Source organism: Terrapene carolina, unplaced genomic scaffold, assembly GCF_002925995.2.
Source record: "Terrapene carolina triunguis isolate 2854851 unplaced genomic scaffold, T_m_triunguis-2.0 Scaffold62, whole genome shotgun sequence".
NCBI classification, from domain to species: Eukaryota; Metazoa; Chordata; order Testudines; family Emydidae; genus Terrapene; species Terrapene triunguis.
This window is the reverse complement of record NW_020664413.1, coordinates 44782893-44800928: the sequence shown is the minus strand read 5'-3', so window position 1 is coordinate 44800928 and position 18036 is coordinate 44782893. Positions and strand designations below refer to the sequence as shown.

The window sequence follows — 18036 nt, the reverse complement described above, 5'->3', positions numbered from 1 at the left end:
ACACTTCTCTTCACATTTTGGCATTGGAAAGAAAAATCAACAGTGCCACATATGTTAGACACAGTGTGCATTGTTCAGCATGCAAATCCCTAGTGAATCAGATTTCTTACAAATTACTCTGATGCTTCTTTGTATGATATAGGGTCCAATTCACTACTGCGTCCAGTTTTATGTTGGCGGACCTCTATTAATTTACTGGAGTGATACAGTGGTGAATCAGGCCCAGTGTATATAGCACTCTGCTGAAATGCCAGCAGTCTCTCTTTTCAGACCTTTAAACTGTAGAGCAAAGTTGTAGAATTTTCTTGTACAGTATATAAAGCATATACCTGAGTAAATTGTAATTTGAATTAGTCACGGGTACATGGAGGTCAGACTAGATGATCATGATGGTCCCTTCTGACCCGTAAATACTGTAGACTTTTAATTTTTTTTCTTTGCTTCAGAAATTTCTAGAGTTGTAGCAAAGATTTAAAAATAAGTTGTTCTTCTTGTTGTTGTTTTAATGCATCTTATTTTATTAATTAATTTATTAATTTCAGTCAAATGGGGTTAATCTTAAGTAGCCTGTTTGGGCTTTGTTAAGAAAGGAAAGGAAAAATTGTTTTGTTTTACTTTACAGCAAAATACATTACAAATCTCTGCAAATAATATTTCTGTGTAATTTTCTTCTATTAAGTTTAATTAAATCTACCAGCAACCACCATTTTTGACATTACCCTGAAGGTCAGATGAGCTGATCATAATGGTCCCTTCAGGCCTTAAAACTTATGGGTGAAATACTGACCCCATTGAAGTCAAGAGAAAAACTCCCATTGACTTTAATAGGATCAGGATTTCACACTATGAATCCATGAATTTTCACTCCACTGAGCCTTCCATTGTCTTGTTTTTGTGTCAGAACTGATTTAATCCCTTTGAGTTGACCACGATTCTTAAGTAATACAAGGAAAAAGAAAATTGAATTGCCCCATATGGATAGATCTGAGATAGAAGTATTGCCTGAGAATTAGAGCTGGGGAATGGCAATCAGCGCTCCTGGATTCTATTACCATTTGTGCCAATAACTTATTGGCTACTGGTCAAATCACATGGGCCAAAAGGTTCAGACTTGGGCATCTAAAGTTTGGCAGCTAAATCCACATTTAAGTTACTAACTGCATTTTTGTAAGAGGTGTTAAATAACCACAACTCTCAGTGATAATCAGGCTGTTTTAAACACCTAAATCTGGATTTAAGTGAATAACTGTAGATGCCCAAATGTAAAAATTTTTCACTTAACTCTAAACCAAGCAAAAATGATCTTTGCATAGTCTAAATGCAGTTTTGTGCTTAACAATTACTGTTAAAAGAACATAATAGGATGCATGTTTGTTGTGTCTCACTGACTTTCATACCAGATATGCTCAGTTTATAAGTAAAAAGATTTTTTAAAAATTAATGAGTCTTGCAAACTTGTGGGATCTGAAGGTCAAGCTGTTAACTTTCCTTGTCATGTTGCACCATCAGTAATGAAATATTTTGAAGGCCAAAAATTGCTTCAGTGCCAATCCCATTGTCTTCATTGTGGTCACCCAAATTTAACTGTTTGGAATTTAAACAGTTTTGTTGTGATGTGGCAAGAAGAAATAGAGTCCAGATGAAATTATTTTGTGTTGGCTCTGTTAGACTAATAGGAGTGAAAAGCAGTAAAAATATACATTACTAAAGAAAGCAGATATGATTGTGAAAACACCCAGGGAGCAGCTCTGAAGAATAAGCTGAATATTTTTTAATGTAGAATCACATTTTGAGTCTCAACATAGTACATTTTTTTCAATTGACAAATATAATTTAATCCCACCAGAAAAGAGCAGTATTTTTTAATATTTGCTTTGTTTATATGTTCAGTAAAACAGCTTTTGTCCTTTCACCATTGTAAATAGACCCTTTGTAAGTAGTATTACAATGAAGTGTTTTAAAAAATTCAGGACTGGACATTCTGTACGATGATAAAGGATATTGCAAATAGTTGTGTGTATTGTTGCCTGTAAGTAATGTCAGCCTGTTAAATCTACTCAAAGCAGCTCTTATCCCTGGCAAAGTCAGTTGGCAAAATCTTGCCTCCAAGTCTGCATATAAATAATTTTTTCCCTTCCTTGGCTAGAAACTACATTCTTGTCTATTTCATCAGATGCTCTTAAAGTTGCTTAGAAGTTGCTCCAGATTTTATTATTATTTCAGTGAAACTTTTGCCAGCTTTGAGTACTTATATTAATCAGTAATAAAACCAGGTATGGGAGTGACATATTTTATATATTTTTATTTTTAAGAGCCCTTATATATTTGTAGGGGAGCATTTTCAAAGGTACAAATATCACATAGGCCCCTAACTCCCACTGACTTTTTCTTAAAAATTGAATGTTTCATTGCATTCCCAGTGGAGTTAGGGATCTAGCTGCCATTTGGTTCCCAGTGCTCTAGGTGTTAGAGGGAAGGTAGGCAGGGGCATTGTCAGTAGCTCTAGCAGCTCCAGAGGAGAATGGCTAGATAGAGTGTGGGCAGGGTCACATCCCATACTCCTGCACAACAAGGTGGGGGATAACACTCTATTGCAGTTACACATGTATAGAAAGGGGTGTTTCCCACCATGCTCCCCTAGAATCTAAGAGACATTATGCCTTTCAATAGCATAATTCTTCTAGGTTCTCCTCTGGGGTGTGTGCATGTATGTATATGTGTGCTTTTGACCTTTCCTCACATAGTTTCATCCCTGCAAGAGACATCAAATCAATCAAGTCTTTTTATACACACATCATTTTTCCACTGAAGGTAACATGATCCAGCGGATAGGGCACCATAATAGGAGTCAGGAGACCTGGGTTCTCATTCGAACTCTACTGATAACTTAATAACTGGCCTAGCAAATCACTTAACTTCTCTGTGCCTCAGCTTCTCCATTTCTAAAGGGGATACTAATGGCTCCCCTTTTGTAAAACTCTCTGGAATCCAGAAATTGAAAGTGCTGCTAAGTGTTATTAGATAGTATCATTCAGTGGGATCAGGAAGAAGCCCATTGATTATATTCTAAGACAATAACAGTAAAATATTTTCCTTGGATTAAAGCAGTTTCTGAGATTGTTATTGTTTTAGGAGTGTTAATCCATAGGTAACATTGCTGTCAATTTCAATCACCTTGTGTTTTGCTAGTGTGGTGGAATAAAGTTCTGCAGAGAAGGGGAATTTTAAGGGATTGACATTGTGTGTTGTTAAGGTAACTCTTCTGGATACAGATCTGACTCTGTTTTGATTTGAAATGTGAAACTAGCATGAATAGGGGTTACAGAACTGGTCCCTTTATGAGCACCTGTTTTGAGGCTGTTTACAAAATGAGCCATAATTTGGCCTAAGTGTACATGAATTCACATAGGCCTAATGAAAGCCAAAAATTACTTCCCTTTTCTGTCTTATTTTAAAACAGTAACATAGAAAAGCTCAACTCTGTAGCGCGCTCTCCCTGTGTGTGTGTGTGTGTGTGTGTATATATATATATATATATTTAGATAGATAGATTTCTGAGGATGCATTTTTGAAATTCAAGAGAAACATTCTTCTCTTCCTTTGAAATGTTCTTTTTTCCTATATACGCTATTTTCTATTTTTAACTATAAGGATACATTGAAGCCAAAGTAAATGATAAACTGAGAACCCCAATAAATAACTCAATAACTTCCAAATTTTTTCAAAGCACAAAAATACAAGTTTATTTTTTGGAACTGTTCTTTTCAGATTATACTGAAATATCTGAAATGGGCACTGTTGTTTTAGATCTTAAGTGTATATAAATCAGCTGTGTTGGGCTTTACTGTTTTTAATATTGAAGGATGCATACATGACTTGGGAGGCAGTGTCAGATGTTTAAAGCATGAGTGTAAGAGTCAAGGCTCCTGGGTTCTGTTCCTAATTTGACTACTAATCTGCTCTGAATTATGTGTTGCTTCAGCTAGAACCGCAAAACAGATCAATAACAGGATATGCCTATTTCTGGAACATGATCTTTCTAGTAAGAGTACTGATGCAGTTGTTACTTCATAGGATGTTCTTTATGTATTTCTGAATAGAAGTAGAATGCCGTGTGCTTAGCAAACATAATGGGGGAAATTGTCTATTGGGCACAGCAGAGCTGGGAGGGGAGAGGCTGGATGGGGGTGGGAGGAGCCAGCAGGGAGCTGGCTCTGAGTATGGCTCTGGATGGTATTGTAAATTTGGTGGTGTGTGTGGGGGGGTGTTTAAATTTCTCTAGCTTACGCCAGCAACTGTCAACAGCAATCAGCTGCTCCACTCTACCAAGTCTCAATAACTTCCACTACATCCAAAATAATGAAGTAGCTTGATTTTTTCCCTGCTAAAATGATCAATAGTTAACTCTTCAGATAGCAACATTATGAGTAAAGGCTCCAGACTGAGTTAGCAACCTATTTGAAATGAATGAAGTGTACCCACCTGTATTATTGTTTCCAGCTGTCTGCAACCTCAGGCAGACACTGCTGCATGGGTTTATATTTTGAATTATCTTTGCAACCGGAAGGGCTAGTAACCTCACTGTGATAATGAAAGCTTAGATTCTAGAGCACAGTTGTGTAGCAAATTCAGATAGAAGGGCAATTACGTGGCCACATATTGATTATTGTACACAGGGTTCTGCATATTCTCTATGAGCTGAATTATACTTTCCTTTGTGCTGGGTATCTAGAAAGGGGAGTGATTACAAAGAGCCCTTCCCCAGGGTTCTTGCCAAAAAAAATGTCCTCCTCACATCTCCCATCCCAAGCCAATGATCTGCAGTAGTGCATAGGGTAGTTATTTGTTATAGTTAGCACTCCACAATTATTTATTATAATTCATGCAATTTTCAAGTGTTAATTTACTTACAAGAGCCTTCCCTTATTCTTTTCCTGAATGAAGTAGAAATATAGGAACTGCTCTCACAAAAGTCAGTGTCAAAAACTCACATTCGATATTATGATCATATTGAGACAAGTAAAACACAGATTATAAATGGAAAAGTATCCAAACAAAGCTGATTACCTTGTTCATACCAATATTTATAGTATATACGTACAAAATGTCATGTCTATCTCATCCATATGAGTAAGGTTTGCTGGATCAGCACCTTAATTTGCTCTTTGTTTTGCCTTTCTGGTGTGGGATGGGAAGTGAGATTGATTATATTTTAGCTATATATTTCCTTAGGGCATTGAGAGGATTCTTTTTAGTACATGTTAGAATAAAAAGATCAAATGCAAAAATTTCAGTGATTAGAATTGTCTGAGCACTAGTCAAAAATCTCCGGCTGGATTCTAGTTCAGTCCTTTGTAGAGTGTGTAGGCCAGAGAGTGGGCAGACGTGCCAACTAAGGAAGGTAAAATAAAGCCCAGTTGATAGTTCAGTCCAAGGTCATTTCTTCAGTGCTGGCTTTATTAACTTAAAGGAGATTTCAAACCAGGATCAACACAATACAAGACACTTGCAACATCCAGACAAGACCTTTCAGCAGGATGGTAGGTGAGAAGACTGACTATTCCCTTGGGTAGCCTTCCTGGATATCTTCTAGGCCTCATATTACATGGCCACAGAACCAACCTTCACAAGACTTTGCCAGAAGCATTCCTTTATATAGTAGCCACTAGGAAGTCATATGACGCTAAGTCATCTGACATTTCTTAATGATGTGCCTGGTCTGGAGACTACAAATCCCATTAGCCCCTGAGTTTAAAGGGATTATGTCCCTGTAACAAATGTGCTGGCCGTACTTGTGCTTTCACGCTCATACTCTTCTATAGAGAACTGCCATAGGGAGTCTACAACCTGCCCTCAGTTTTGCTGGTGCATTTATTCTGGGTTTGACGCAGTATAACTGAAAGCAGAATTTAGTCTGTGATTGATAGTTGATTGGGAATTTTCCATCAAAATGATTTCTTGATGGGAAATGCAGTTTCTGCAAACATTTTCAGTTTTCTGTTGGGGAAATCAAAATGAAATATCTCATTTTGAGTTGGTTTGTTGAACTGGCTGAAATGTATAGTTTCAAGTCAGTTCAATATTAAATTTCATTTCCCTAATGTGGTGCATTGCCTCATTGGAGCTGTAATTCCAGCCCCATTCTCTCCTATGGGCTAGGCTCCCTCACGAGACATCATCTCCCATGATACAATACAGTCTTCCCTCTGACTGGCTGAGTGGTGCATCATGGAAGTCCCATGACTGCAGATGCATCATGGGAGATGTAGTTTGGCCAGGGAGTCTCATCCATAGGGGAGAACGAGGCCATCTAACTCCTGAACTACAGTTCCCATGAGGCAATGTGCCACAATAGGAAAATACTGTTTAACATTGAACAGGCTCAAAACAAAACATTTTGCCATTTCCAATTTTTTGAATATTTTCTTTCCTAAGAGTATTGCTATTTCAACTATTTGTTCAGATTTGGGATGAAAACAAATGTTGAAACATCAGAATTTCCTGCAGGACAGAAATTCTGATTTTCTTTCGGCTCCACTCTGATTTTTTTGTAAATATCCTTAAATCAGCAATGTGATGTTCGGTTTTACTGTTTTTGTGCAGAGGAGATTAATAATACCCTAAGGTTTTTAATAAAACCTAAATGTATAAATAAATTAATTATTGCCATCTGATTGCCATCAATCTCAGTTTGATTGTTTTTAAAGGCAATGGGGGGGGAAGATGGGAGAGTTTGTCTTTGAATCAATGCCTTGTTCTTCTAAAGCAAAGGTTTTCTGTTTTGCAGAGCGTTGCAAATGCAAACCTATTAAAGCTACCCAGAAGACCTATCTTCGGAACAATTATAACTATGGTAAGGACAGCTGCATGGCTAGATATCAAACCTTTAAAGGAATAAATTAAGTTTTTCAGGGAACTCTAAATTTAGTAATGCGACAGGAAAAAATTCCACAACGATGGGCTATGGCCTAAGCGTGTCATCAGTTCACACTCATTTGTACTAAGAATTGTGCTCGGATTGATTGTATTGAGTTAATTCATTAGCAGTAACTACAAAAAGAGAAATTTTTTTTACTTCATGTTTTAAGATCAAAACTTGATTCACTCATGGAAGGATGAGGCAAGGGTGGGTCAGTATTGTAATAGGACGTCATTATATTTGTAGCTTTTGAGATTAAAATGTTCTGTAAACAGTTTTTTTTTAAAACAATATTTAAACATTAACGTGCAAGCCCAGTGTATGTCATTGTATAATGTTGCTGTGTTTCATCCTAAATCCCAGTCAGGTATGAGATATGCCACTTCATTGGCTCCAGGAAAATACTAAGTGTTTATACATTGAAAAGTGTCTCTAGTCTTAAAAGTGACTGGATAAAAATGACATTGTGGGATTCTATCTTTGATCTCTCTGATTTCTAGCTCAGTTTACAAACAAAAAGATGTTTTTACTAACTATCATCCCCCCAAACACATCCTGGGATCTGACATTGAAGTTAGGTTCTTTTATTCTCCTACATCATTGCCAGTAATGAGGCTCCTGTAGGCCAAGTTATGCTGTCAGTAACACCTGTGCGACGACACCTCCCCCCCACCCCCCCGGGTGTTCAGACTATGTCCTGAGCTGTCCAGATTTCCCTATTCTTTGAACATCCCCTGGGTCCAACTCTGCAGCCGTTATTCAGACAAGTCTTTCTTACACAAATAAACCCGATGAAGTCAACAAGATTTCTTGCATAAGTAAGGATTACATATAGGAGTCAGAAATGCAGAATTGGGCCCTTGAAGTCTTAATATGTTGATCTGCAACCTGTTACTCATGTGAGTAGCTACTATTAGTTTCACTGAAGTCATGAAAAAGGGTTTACATGACCAGGACATAGTGAATACAATTTTATTGTTAAACCAATGTTTTTAAGTACATATGTATACAAATGGTATCCACTAAGTCTGCAATAAAATAAATCCTACTAAATGATATTAATGAACTCTCATATTCATTGAAAAGCAGGAAGGTTATGATTTTCTGCCTCCTTTAGCGGTTTTATATGTAGTATTGGTTGGTCTGAGTATTCTCCCAGTGGAATACTGCACCTGCTATGGCAGAGATTCACTGAGTGTGCTACAGTTACAGTTTGGGGGCTGTTTTGGAGAGAATGAATGTGACTTACCACAGGCTCTCTTTATATTCTGTTATACCATTCCTCTCTTTAGAATGTAAAGACCTCTGGAAACACATTAGAAAGAGTGCCAAAGTAAAGTAGGCTTTTGTGGTAAAGTCTTAAGAAAGTGGATTAGTTTGGGTAAAATTTTTCCTCTGTATAACTCCTGTGAGTTGTTGAATAGTTGTGTTTAACTTAGCTGAGAGAATGCTGAGCATATCTGTGGGTGGAAAACCTATGTGTGAGAGAGAGAGTGGGGATGGGTTAATGGATTTTCTCTCTTTTTCATTACATCTCTTCCATTTTGCCTCCCCCCCCCCAGTTATAAGAGATTAAGAATCTAAGGAATTTGGATGTAAAATGGAGGAAGATTCTATGATTTGAAAACAGTGCAAGATGTAGTACTCCCTGGAGTATGACCTCTGGATTTGCATGCAGTGTCAGCTCATTGGTCACCATGAGAGACCTGAAAAATTGCTGCCCTTGAAGGCAACTTTCCCTAATATGCAGTTCATGGGAGAATGATAAGATCAGAGAAGAAACAATTAGACAGGTCATCAGGTCAAGATCAGGAGCATTGGCGTTCATGGAAAACAGAGCAGATTGGTGCTGGGTCACTGGAGGAAGAAGAGAAAAGGGAAGGCCCTGTCATCCAATAGGGATAATGATACAATAAAGCTTTCAAGTATATTCTCCATTTTGTGAAAGGCTGTGGGTGACAAATTAAGAGTCTGTACTGGACCTAAATAAGAAAGAAGTTGTTGTAGCATAAGATGAATGAACAAGGAGGAAATAATATGAAGTATGAACTACATATTTAAAACACAGAGGGAATAAAATAAAAAAGCTAAAAAAATATATCCCAGAGAAAGTAAGGTGAAAGGCCCATTGCTAAATTATTCCCTGCACAGAGCACCTACATTGCTATTCTATATACTGAGCTACCTGAAATATATATGTTACTCTTGGTAGAAGAGAAAGTGAAAAAATAGGGGGAGAGAGGAATCTCTGGGCAAAATCTAGATGGAGTTCAGTTGAGCTTTTGATAAAGGAGCACACAAAAGACTAATCCACCAGGTCACAAAGGATGGCACGGGGGTGACCTACATTTTTTGCTGCTGTTAACTACACTCTGTTACTTTTCCCCAGTCATTCGGGCTAAAGTGAAGGAGGTGAAGACTAAATGTCATGATGTCACCGCAGTAGTTGAAGTAAAGGAGATACTAAAATCTTCCTTGGTGAATATTCCTAAGGACACTGTTAACCTTTACACAAACTCTGGCTGTCTATGCCCACCACTCAGTGCCAATGAAGAATACATTATAATGGGCTATGAAGATGAGGAACGTTCCAGGTAATTTATTCTTTAATATTCTTTAAAGAATTTTTTTCCCTGCTCTACTTACCCACCCATGAGACCTCATTTTGAAGCCACCATTGTTCCCTCTGAAGAAAATTGGGCAGAATTTTCTTCAGAACTTTTGAGTTACCTGGTCTTGTCACTGCTGAATGCCATGAGGTTCTCTCTCTCTTCTCCCCTTGAGCAGATTCTGTTAGTGTTGTGTATATTGCTATGTACAGCATACACATTCCTCGATTAATAAAATAACTAGCTTATCTGAAATGTGTAGGTTACTCTTGGTAGAAGGCTCCATAGCTGAGAAATGGAAGGATCGTCTTGGTAAAAAAGTAAAGGTAAGACAATGTTTCATGATCTTAGTAGCAATTGACATTGGAAACAGTGTTTGTATCTCACCTTTAAGAAAAGAGAAAATACATGAGGCCCAATTCGACACCCATGAAAGTTAACGTGTCAGATTCTGATTCCATTACACACAGGTAAATTTGGAGTAACATAACTGAAATCAATGGAGTTACTCCAGATTTATACAAGTTTAGCAGCAATTAAAACCTGAATCATTTATTTCAATCAGCAGGAGCTGAATTAAGCTCTACAGCCAAATTCTGCATTTAGATGCATACACGCAGCTTTTATTCAGTTCAGTGGGAACCATCTACACACAGCCAAGGGCAGAACGTGGTTTCACAAGCCGCCTTCTTACCTCATTTACAAACTTCTGCGTCTCAAATTTTAAATGTTTAAATACAGTTCTCATCTAAATTGTGCAGACTTGGTCTGCTCCTAGACTTAGCTCTTCATCTAAGGAAACGTTTGACATATGTGAGGGAGGAAAAGAACATGGGAGGAATACAAGTGTGGGAGTTCCTATCTGAAAGAAAATAGAGAAATAGGGAGGAACTGGAGCAGACACAAAAATGATATATCTTGTAATTCCTGGAATGATTGATTGGGTAAGCTAGGCATCCACACAGACTTTGGCCCCTGAGCTTTATCTTTCATATCTGACACCCGTCAGACCTCAAATGGTTTTAGTGACCTTGGCAGCATTACAAAACATCACTTTACATGGAAAGCATTGATTTTAAAAACAATTTCTCCAACATGTTGATTTGACATAAATAAGGTTCCCCACATCTTTTTGCATGTGTGTGTCTGTCTCTTTCCCCTTATTTTCTTCAAGTTTTAGTGATCATTGCAGAGAAAATCCTACTTTTTTATACAAATTGAAATTCTTCTGTGTCTAGCTGTCATCCATATTCCTTTTATTAGACTGGGTGACCTATTTTAAATTCTCATCTGGTAGATCCTCCTCAACTCCATTGCCAGAGAACATGTGATAATTCATGTTGTTCTCTGGTACCACTTTAGTTCTGGTTTCCTGATACTAGTGTAATTTCAGTTACCAGCAACTGTTACATCCCTGGTAGTTTCATTACCATCTATTACACCACACACACTTCCCTCGTGCCAGCTCTGCTCTATGAATCACTTGATTGCTTTTCTATCATGGTTTCCTAAAAAGGTCCACAGGTGGCTTTACTTACATTTAAAAAATTAAAAAATAAAGCATAAGCTACGTTTATGCTTGTCATTGTATCATGGTGTCTGATCATTCATTTTCATGTTAATATGATCTCTTAGGCAGCCAGCAGTTCAAGTCAACTGTCAAGTTGTTAAAAAAAAAAAAAAAAACACCACCCAAACCACACACTAGTTTAAAAACCCCTAAGAACTGAAAAAGATCCTTACTCATGTTTCTAGTAAGACCTGAGGACAATAACCCCGCAAATAAATTATGTGCGTAAGTATGTTCTGTTGCATGAGTAAAGTTAAATAGAAGCTATTAAAATCTAATGTGCTTTTCACAGTGGTGTTTGATTACTACTTGTATTTCTTTCAGCTTGGATATGGACACAGTTTTACTATAGTTTATAGTCACTTTCTGATTCTCAGCACTGCAGTGGTTGGGTTGCAAGCATGTGGAAGGGAATGTTTAGTTCCAATCTTGGGGGGGAAACCAAGCTTGTTTTCATTGAAAGAAAAATGCATTAACATTTTAAATCAATCATTTGGTAAAATAACTTTTTTAAAGTCTATGTTTTGACCATAATCTACCCTGGCATTCATAACTTAGGTCTGTGTGTGTAATGTCACCCATCCCCTGACTGTGTAAATAACATGCTATGCATTTGAAGGCATGATCCTGTGAGGTGCTGAGTGCCCTCAACTTCCAACTACTTCACTGAGAGTTGAGAGGGCTCAACACCTCTTAGGATTGGATCCTTATCCTCCAGGCTGAGTCGTGTAGGTTGACTACTACAGAGCCCTGCTAAAGTAAACAGGGTTTGTGCAAATCTGCTTGCAGAATCACGGCCTTAGTAAGTAGCTAACATTTGAGCCTTTAAAAGGGCACATCTCTACCAAAAAACAGTTAAAGAAACAAAGGTTTAAGAAATATGGTCACTAGACCATGAGAACAAGGACCTGTTTTACCCTGTAATTTGTTGATTTGATACTGTAATATTATGTAGTTACACATTTACGTAGCCACATTCCTGTCACTATGCTCTGCACTCTGGGGCAGAACTCTTACTTCTGCTCATAATGTAAGTCACACATTCACTATTATTTTATAAAGTCTCTGGCGTTTTCTCTTCTAGTGGGGGTAACAGCATCTTTTAGAAATATTACCGGTACTTTGCAGCATTTGACTGTAATTTGTGAACTAGTTTTGTAAAAATATCTGAGTTTAGGGTATTTTGAAACACATGCAGTTGTAGTTAAATTTTTTTCTTCCATTTATTAGTTTTGTTTGCTTACATTGTACAGCGCTGGGATCAGAAACTCCGTCATCCTGGAAAGGGCAAAAATGAGCCTGGACAAAGTGATTCTGCTCAAAAGTCTGGCAAGAACAGTAATCCACGACAAACACGCAACTAAATGTGAAAAGCTATGTAAAAATCAATGGACTATATATTAAGACTTGCATTGTTGGAGCAGCAAGGGAGAAATTGCACTATTGCACGTTATATTCTATTGTTTACTACAAAATCATGTTGTAGCTAATTAGTTATTTTCCCTCGTTTTCTGCCTTTGGGGGGGGGGGGTAAATCCTGAAAAATTATATATTTTATCTCAGTAATAACTGCAGAAAAACTGCCCTTATGAGATAAAAATAGGAGCACACATTTACTGAAGTTAAGACATGGTGGTGGTTTTATCAGTGGGGCCATGTTGCTTAGAGAAAGACTTCAACATAGGAATGGGATCTGGCCAGACCAGAACCTTTTTAAAAAAAAAAAAAAAAAAATGACTTTAACCCAGCTTCTCTGCTCCTGTCCCTTTTTCTTACATGCTTGATCATGGCTGCAGCAACTGGGTTATTTTAATGTATAAGTTTTAGTCTGAAATATAATGGCCATATATCTACACATAAATTAAGAATTATATGGCACTTCTGGAAAGACACTGAAGAACAAAATAAATTGTTAGCAGCAGCAAAGTGGTAAGGGAAATTTTGACTGGTTGAAAACCAGTTTAAATATTTAGCTCTGCAGTTATCTAACAACAACAAAAAACCTAATCAGCATTAAGGAAGAGATTCATGTTAAAAGTGGTGTTCTAATCAGCACAACCCTTCAATTTGCTTACTCTTAAATAAGCCACTATGTAAGTTTAAGTCTAACTTACATCTGTCACAACAAAAACACATGGGACTTCTTAAATGCTTTAATCCTTGTGGGAAATGTATAGTTCTGTTTACTCACAACATAATTTACGGTATACTTGCTCTCGTAATGGCAGTTCCTTCCCTTTCCTCCCCCCGCCATCGTAGGAGTAGACTGACTTACCAGGCCTGCTTCTCAGTATAGGTCTGCACTTTATCATTTTGATTTTGTGGTGTTATTCTTATTTCTGTGCCTACATAAACAGCAGTGTTTAATGCTCAGTAAAATATGTTTAATAAAAGAATTATAGTTGTCAGAGACCTTATCCTGACTTTTGCACCAAATGAACGTTTAAAATCCATGATTTATTATTGTCCACAGTGTATGCCAGCGCGCCAAAAAAAAAAAAAAAAACCCTTCATTTTCTTCCTTCAATAGAATTTTTTAGTCAGTGCCAACAATTTGAAATCATCATTTTTTTAAAAGTATAATGATGTAAGTAGAATACGAGGCTTCTGAGCTATGGTGTACAGAAAATAAAACATTTATGATGCAAACTGTTACTGCATTTTTAGTTGGAAGTACTGAATTTCTTTTCCCAGGACACCCATATACAGTATCTCGTGATTGCTGTTCATCCACAGGAAACACCACCACTGAGTTTAGGTAGTTAAACGTTACTGAATTGAAATGCAAATAAAGCAGTGAAGATATGAACACTTTAGAAATATTTTCTAATAATTTAATGTTTTCATTAGTAACCAGGGGTTAAGCTTAGAGCTCCATTGTGCTAGATACTGTGCAAACACAGAGACAAGGTTTTGTATCTTTTAAAATGAAAAGTAACACTACTGATGGGGACTGGATGTCACTGGAGATTAGCAATGGGATGCGAATAGAGCTGGCCAGGAAACGTTGCATCATCCCTTGAATATTTGGCTAAAATTAGGACAAAGTGGAAATCTCAATATCTAGGAGATGGTGGGGGCGGGGGGAAGGGGAAGCTTCCCTTTGGGTCAATTAAAATGTATGATGTCTATATGCTGATTTCAATCCTTTATCTTCCTTTTTTAGGTTAATTAGCTACATTTCAAAATGAAAAATCAGTTTGAATTGGAAAACTAGAATTTTCCATTTTGAAATTGTCAAAATGAAATGTTTACACAACTTCAAAGCTCCCCCAACTTTTTTTTTTTTTTTTGGTGTGTTGAGATTAGTTAAGTCTGAAGCTGAGCAGTTTTGGTTTTAACCAGGTAGCATTTTTCAGTGGAAACATTTTGTCAAAAATGTCCTGACTACAGCTCTAGATATAAAGCCTTCCTTGTGTGTCAAGGTAGCAGATTTCAATACTATTAGAATTGGTTGAAAAATGCCTCCCCTCCCTCCAGAGTTTTAGTGTTTGGGTGGAAATCTGAATACCAAAATGTTTCAATTCAGAACTGCCACGCTGGTGCTTCTTGGGAGTTGTAGTTTGTATGGTTGATGCTCCCTTTCTCCTCTATAGCTTGGGCTCTCTGGCTGGTGCAATATAGGAGAATTAAATCCAGCCCATAGAAGAATAGGGGGACGTGAGACAACCGACTACAGCTCCCATGAGGCACTGTGGCAGCATTTCCAAATCAAAATATTTTGGTTTTCAGGCATTTTGGTTTGAATGAAAAATGTAAATTTTCTTTGGAAAGCAGGCACTTTTAATGAAAAAATTGTTTAGTCAAAGTTTAGAAGGAAAATGTTCAACCAGCCCTACTATTATGCAATGGCTGTTCAGTGGACTTCATGGAATGAGCCTAGAAGTATGGGGTGACTTCTCACATATGGCATGGAAATCCCTGCACTCTGCCTCTGTGTCCTCAGAACTCCATCACCACAATACAAGTGGCATTTTGATTCGCTTGGTCTCTTCCCTTTACATGCCCCTTCTTGCCTTCCCCACTACTTCAATTTGAGTAATTTGATTCCTCTTTCAAGAGTAATCATGGGATCATAGGACTGGAAGGGACTTTGGTAGGACATCTAGTCTAGTCCCATGCACTGAGGCAGGACTAAGTATTATCTAGAGCAGCGGTTCTCAAACTAGGGCTGCCGCTTGTTCAGGGAAAGCCCCTGGCGGGCCGGGCTGGTTTGTTTACCTGGCGCGTCCGCAGGTTCGGCCGATCGCAGCTCCTACTGGCTGCGGTTCGCCACTCTAGGCCAATGGGGGCTGCAGGAAGGGTGGCCAGCACGTCCCTCGCCCTGTGCCGCTTCCTGCAGCCCCCATTGGCCTGGAGCGGCAAATCGCGGCCAGTGGGAGCCGCGATCGGCCGAACCAGCGGACGCAGCAGGTAAACAAACCTGCCCGGCCCACCAGGGGCTTTCCCTGAACAAGCGGTGGCCCTAGTTTGAGAACCACTGATCTAGAGCAGAGGTGGGCAAACTTTTTTCTCAAGGGCCACATTGGGGTTGCAAAACTGTATGGAGGGCCGGGTAGGGAAAGCTGTACCTCCCCAAACAGCCTGGCCCCTATCCGATCCCTCCCACTTCCCATCCCCTGACTGCCCCCTCAGAACTCCCCACCCATCCAACCCCCCCAGCTCCTTGTCCCCTGACTGCCCCCGGCACCCACCCGCTATCCAACCCCCCTTCTCCCAGTCCTGACTGCTCTGACCCCTATCCACACCCCTGCCCCTTGACAGGCCCCCCGGGACTCCCACGCTTATCCAACCCCATCCCCTGACCACCCCCCAGAACCTCCGCTCCCCGTCCAGTGCCTGCCCCCTGGCTCCCCCCGCCCCTTATCCAACCCTCCGGCCCCCTTACCATGCCGCTCAGAGTTGCATGTCTGGCAGCCGCGCTGCCCGGCCGGAGCCAGACACGCTGCTCGGCAGGAGCGTGCAATCCCGCTGCCCAGAGCGCTGCTTGTGTGGCTGCAGGGGAGGGGCTGGGGCTAGCCTCCCCGGCCTGGAGCTCAAGGGCCGGGCAGGACAGTCCCGCGGGCCGTAGTTTGCCCACCTCTGATCTAGACTCTCATGAGTGCCTCCTGTCAGCTTGGTGTGATGCTGCAATCTTTTCTTGTGGCACCCCCTCTAGGTTGTCAACCTCACTAGGCAGGTCTTCAGTGGCTCAGCTCTTTGGCCAAGTCACTCAGTTCTCAACCAGCGGTAACCTGGGAGTATGCAGAGGGGATACAATCAACTCATCTAGATATTTGCCTAGTTTTACAACAGGCTACATAAAAAGCAGTAGCAAAGCTAGTACAAACTAAAATTTCATAGATAATTACTTTTTATACTGCTCACACCGAAATTGATATTTTATAATTATATGGTAAAAAAAGAAAGCAAGTGGTCAGTAATAGTGTGTTGTGACATTTTTATATTATGTCTGATTTTGTAAATTTTTAAGTGAAGTGAAATTTGGGGGGACAATACAAGTCAAATTCTTGAAAGGGGTACAGTAGTCTGGAGAGGTTGAGAACCACTGATTCAGTCAATATGGATGAACCCTTCCAGGGTCTTCAAATCCAAAACAAACATGAGCAAGAGTCTTCCAATCCCTGGCTCAAGCTGGACTCAGCCCCTCGTTGGCTCCTTTAAATCAAGCCCCTGCTCAGGTTTCTAAAGGAAACTTACTCTATTTGAGGGCTTAGAAAACAGTCTTACCAGAACAGGCAGTCTACACTCACCAGGGCCTTCAGCCCTGTCTCGGGGCCCCTGTCAGAGGGTCACTCACTACACTGGTGCCTCCTGCTGGGCATTTTGGGAATTAGCTCCCCCTAGCAGGTGTGCTGTCAGGTGGTGGCTGCTCTCCCATTGTCGCCTCTGCCTGCAGACCCATTATGACTCCTTCCTCTCGGCATCTGCTTTGTGGCACAGTCCGGCTGTGTCACCATCCGTTTCCCACCCACCCCTTCCAGGGGACTCCTCCAACAAGAGTCCAACCACTCCTCGCAGTGGCTTGGCAGGCTACAGCCAGGCCACTCCTCCAGTGGCTAGTAGGGGGCCCCAGGCCCACACACTATTCTGGACCCCTGCAAACAGCAGCTTCCTACTGTTATTCCCTGGGCCACTTCCCCACAGCCTCAGTTCCTTCTACTTTTGCCTCTGGCTCCAGCTCCTTTGCCCTCTTCCCAGTTCCTTGAGCCTGTAAGTCCTGGCAGCCCTCTAGTAAGCCAGTCTTCTCCCTAGGGCTCCCTGCAGCAGACTTACTCAGGCTGGTTTGCAGTTTCCTTTTATATGGGCTGGCTGTGCCCTGATTGGCTGGTCAAGCCGCTGCCCTAATTGGCTGTTTCCCCTGCAGCCATTCCTTTAGCTGCCTGTAGTTCAGCCTCCCTCGGCTGGTTTTAACCCTCTCAGGGCCAGTGCAGGGCAGGTGCCATGTCACAGCCCCTTTAAATCTAACCCATTTTCTTGGGCTTTTAAAACTAGCCATATCCCCTTTTCAGGGCTTAGGCCATCCCAGCTCTGGCTGTCTGGGGGACCCAGGCCGGCCCACCCACTATTCTGGGTCCCAACCCAGAGACCCTGTACACAGCAGCCACATGCTACTTCCTTTACTTGGTTGCTGCTACATTCTGTGGGCCTCTTCACATCTGTCCATTACTGGCTTAGGGCTAGAGCACTCGAGTCCTCTTGCTTCCAGGTTCAGCAAACGGAGCCCATCACACTCCCTTTGGCTAATACAGTGAACTCCTCATCCCCTAGAGCTCCTTTTATCTGAGCCTGCTCAGCTCCGATTGGCTGCTTCTATGCAGCCTAGGGTTGCCAACTGTCTAATCACACAAACCCAAACACCCCTGTCCTGCCCTGCCCTGCCCCTTCCCTGAGGCCCCACCCCTGCCCTTCCCCTTCTCCAAGGACCCGCCCTGCTC

At 40.4% G+C, this 18036-nt stretch overlaps 1 protein-coding gene across 2 annotated transcripts in view; it reads left to right on the top strand.

The window, feature by feature from the left end:
• FRZB (frizzled related protein) overlaps positions 1 to 13753 on the top strand; it is a 29586-nt gene extending 15833 nt beyond the window's left edge. For both annotated transcript variants that reach the window (XM_026647625.2, XM_026647626.2), the window contains 4 exons: positions 6788 to 6853; positions 9309 to 9513; positions 9791 to 9854; positions 12352 to 13753. In XM_026647625.2, the coding sequence (XP_026503410.1) occupies positions 6788 to 6853; positions 9309 to 9513; positions 9791 to 9854; positions 12352 to 12462 (446 nt within the window). In that variant the 3' untranslated portion in view covers positions 12463 to 13753. The remainder of the gene's footprint in view (positions 1 to 6787; positions 6854 to 9308; positions 9514 to 9790; positions 9855 to 12351) is intronic.
• Positions 13754 to 18036: the final 4283 nt, after the last annotated feature.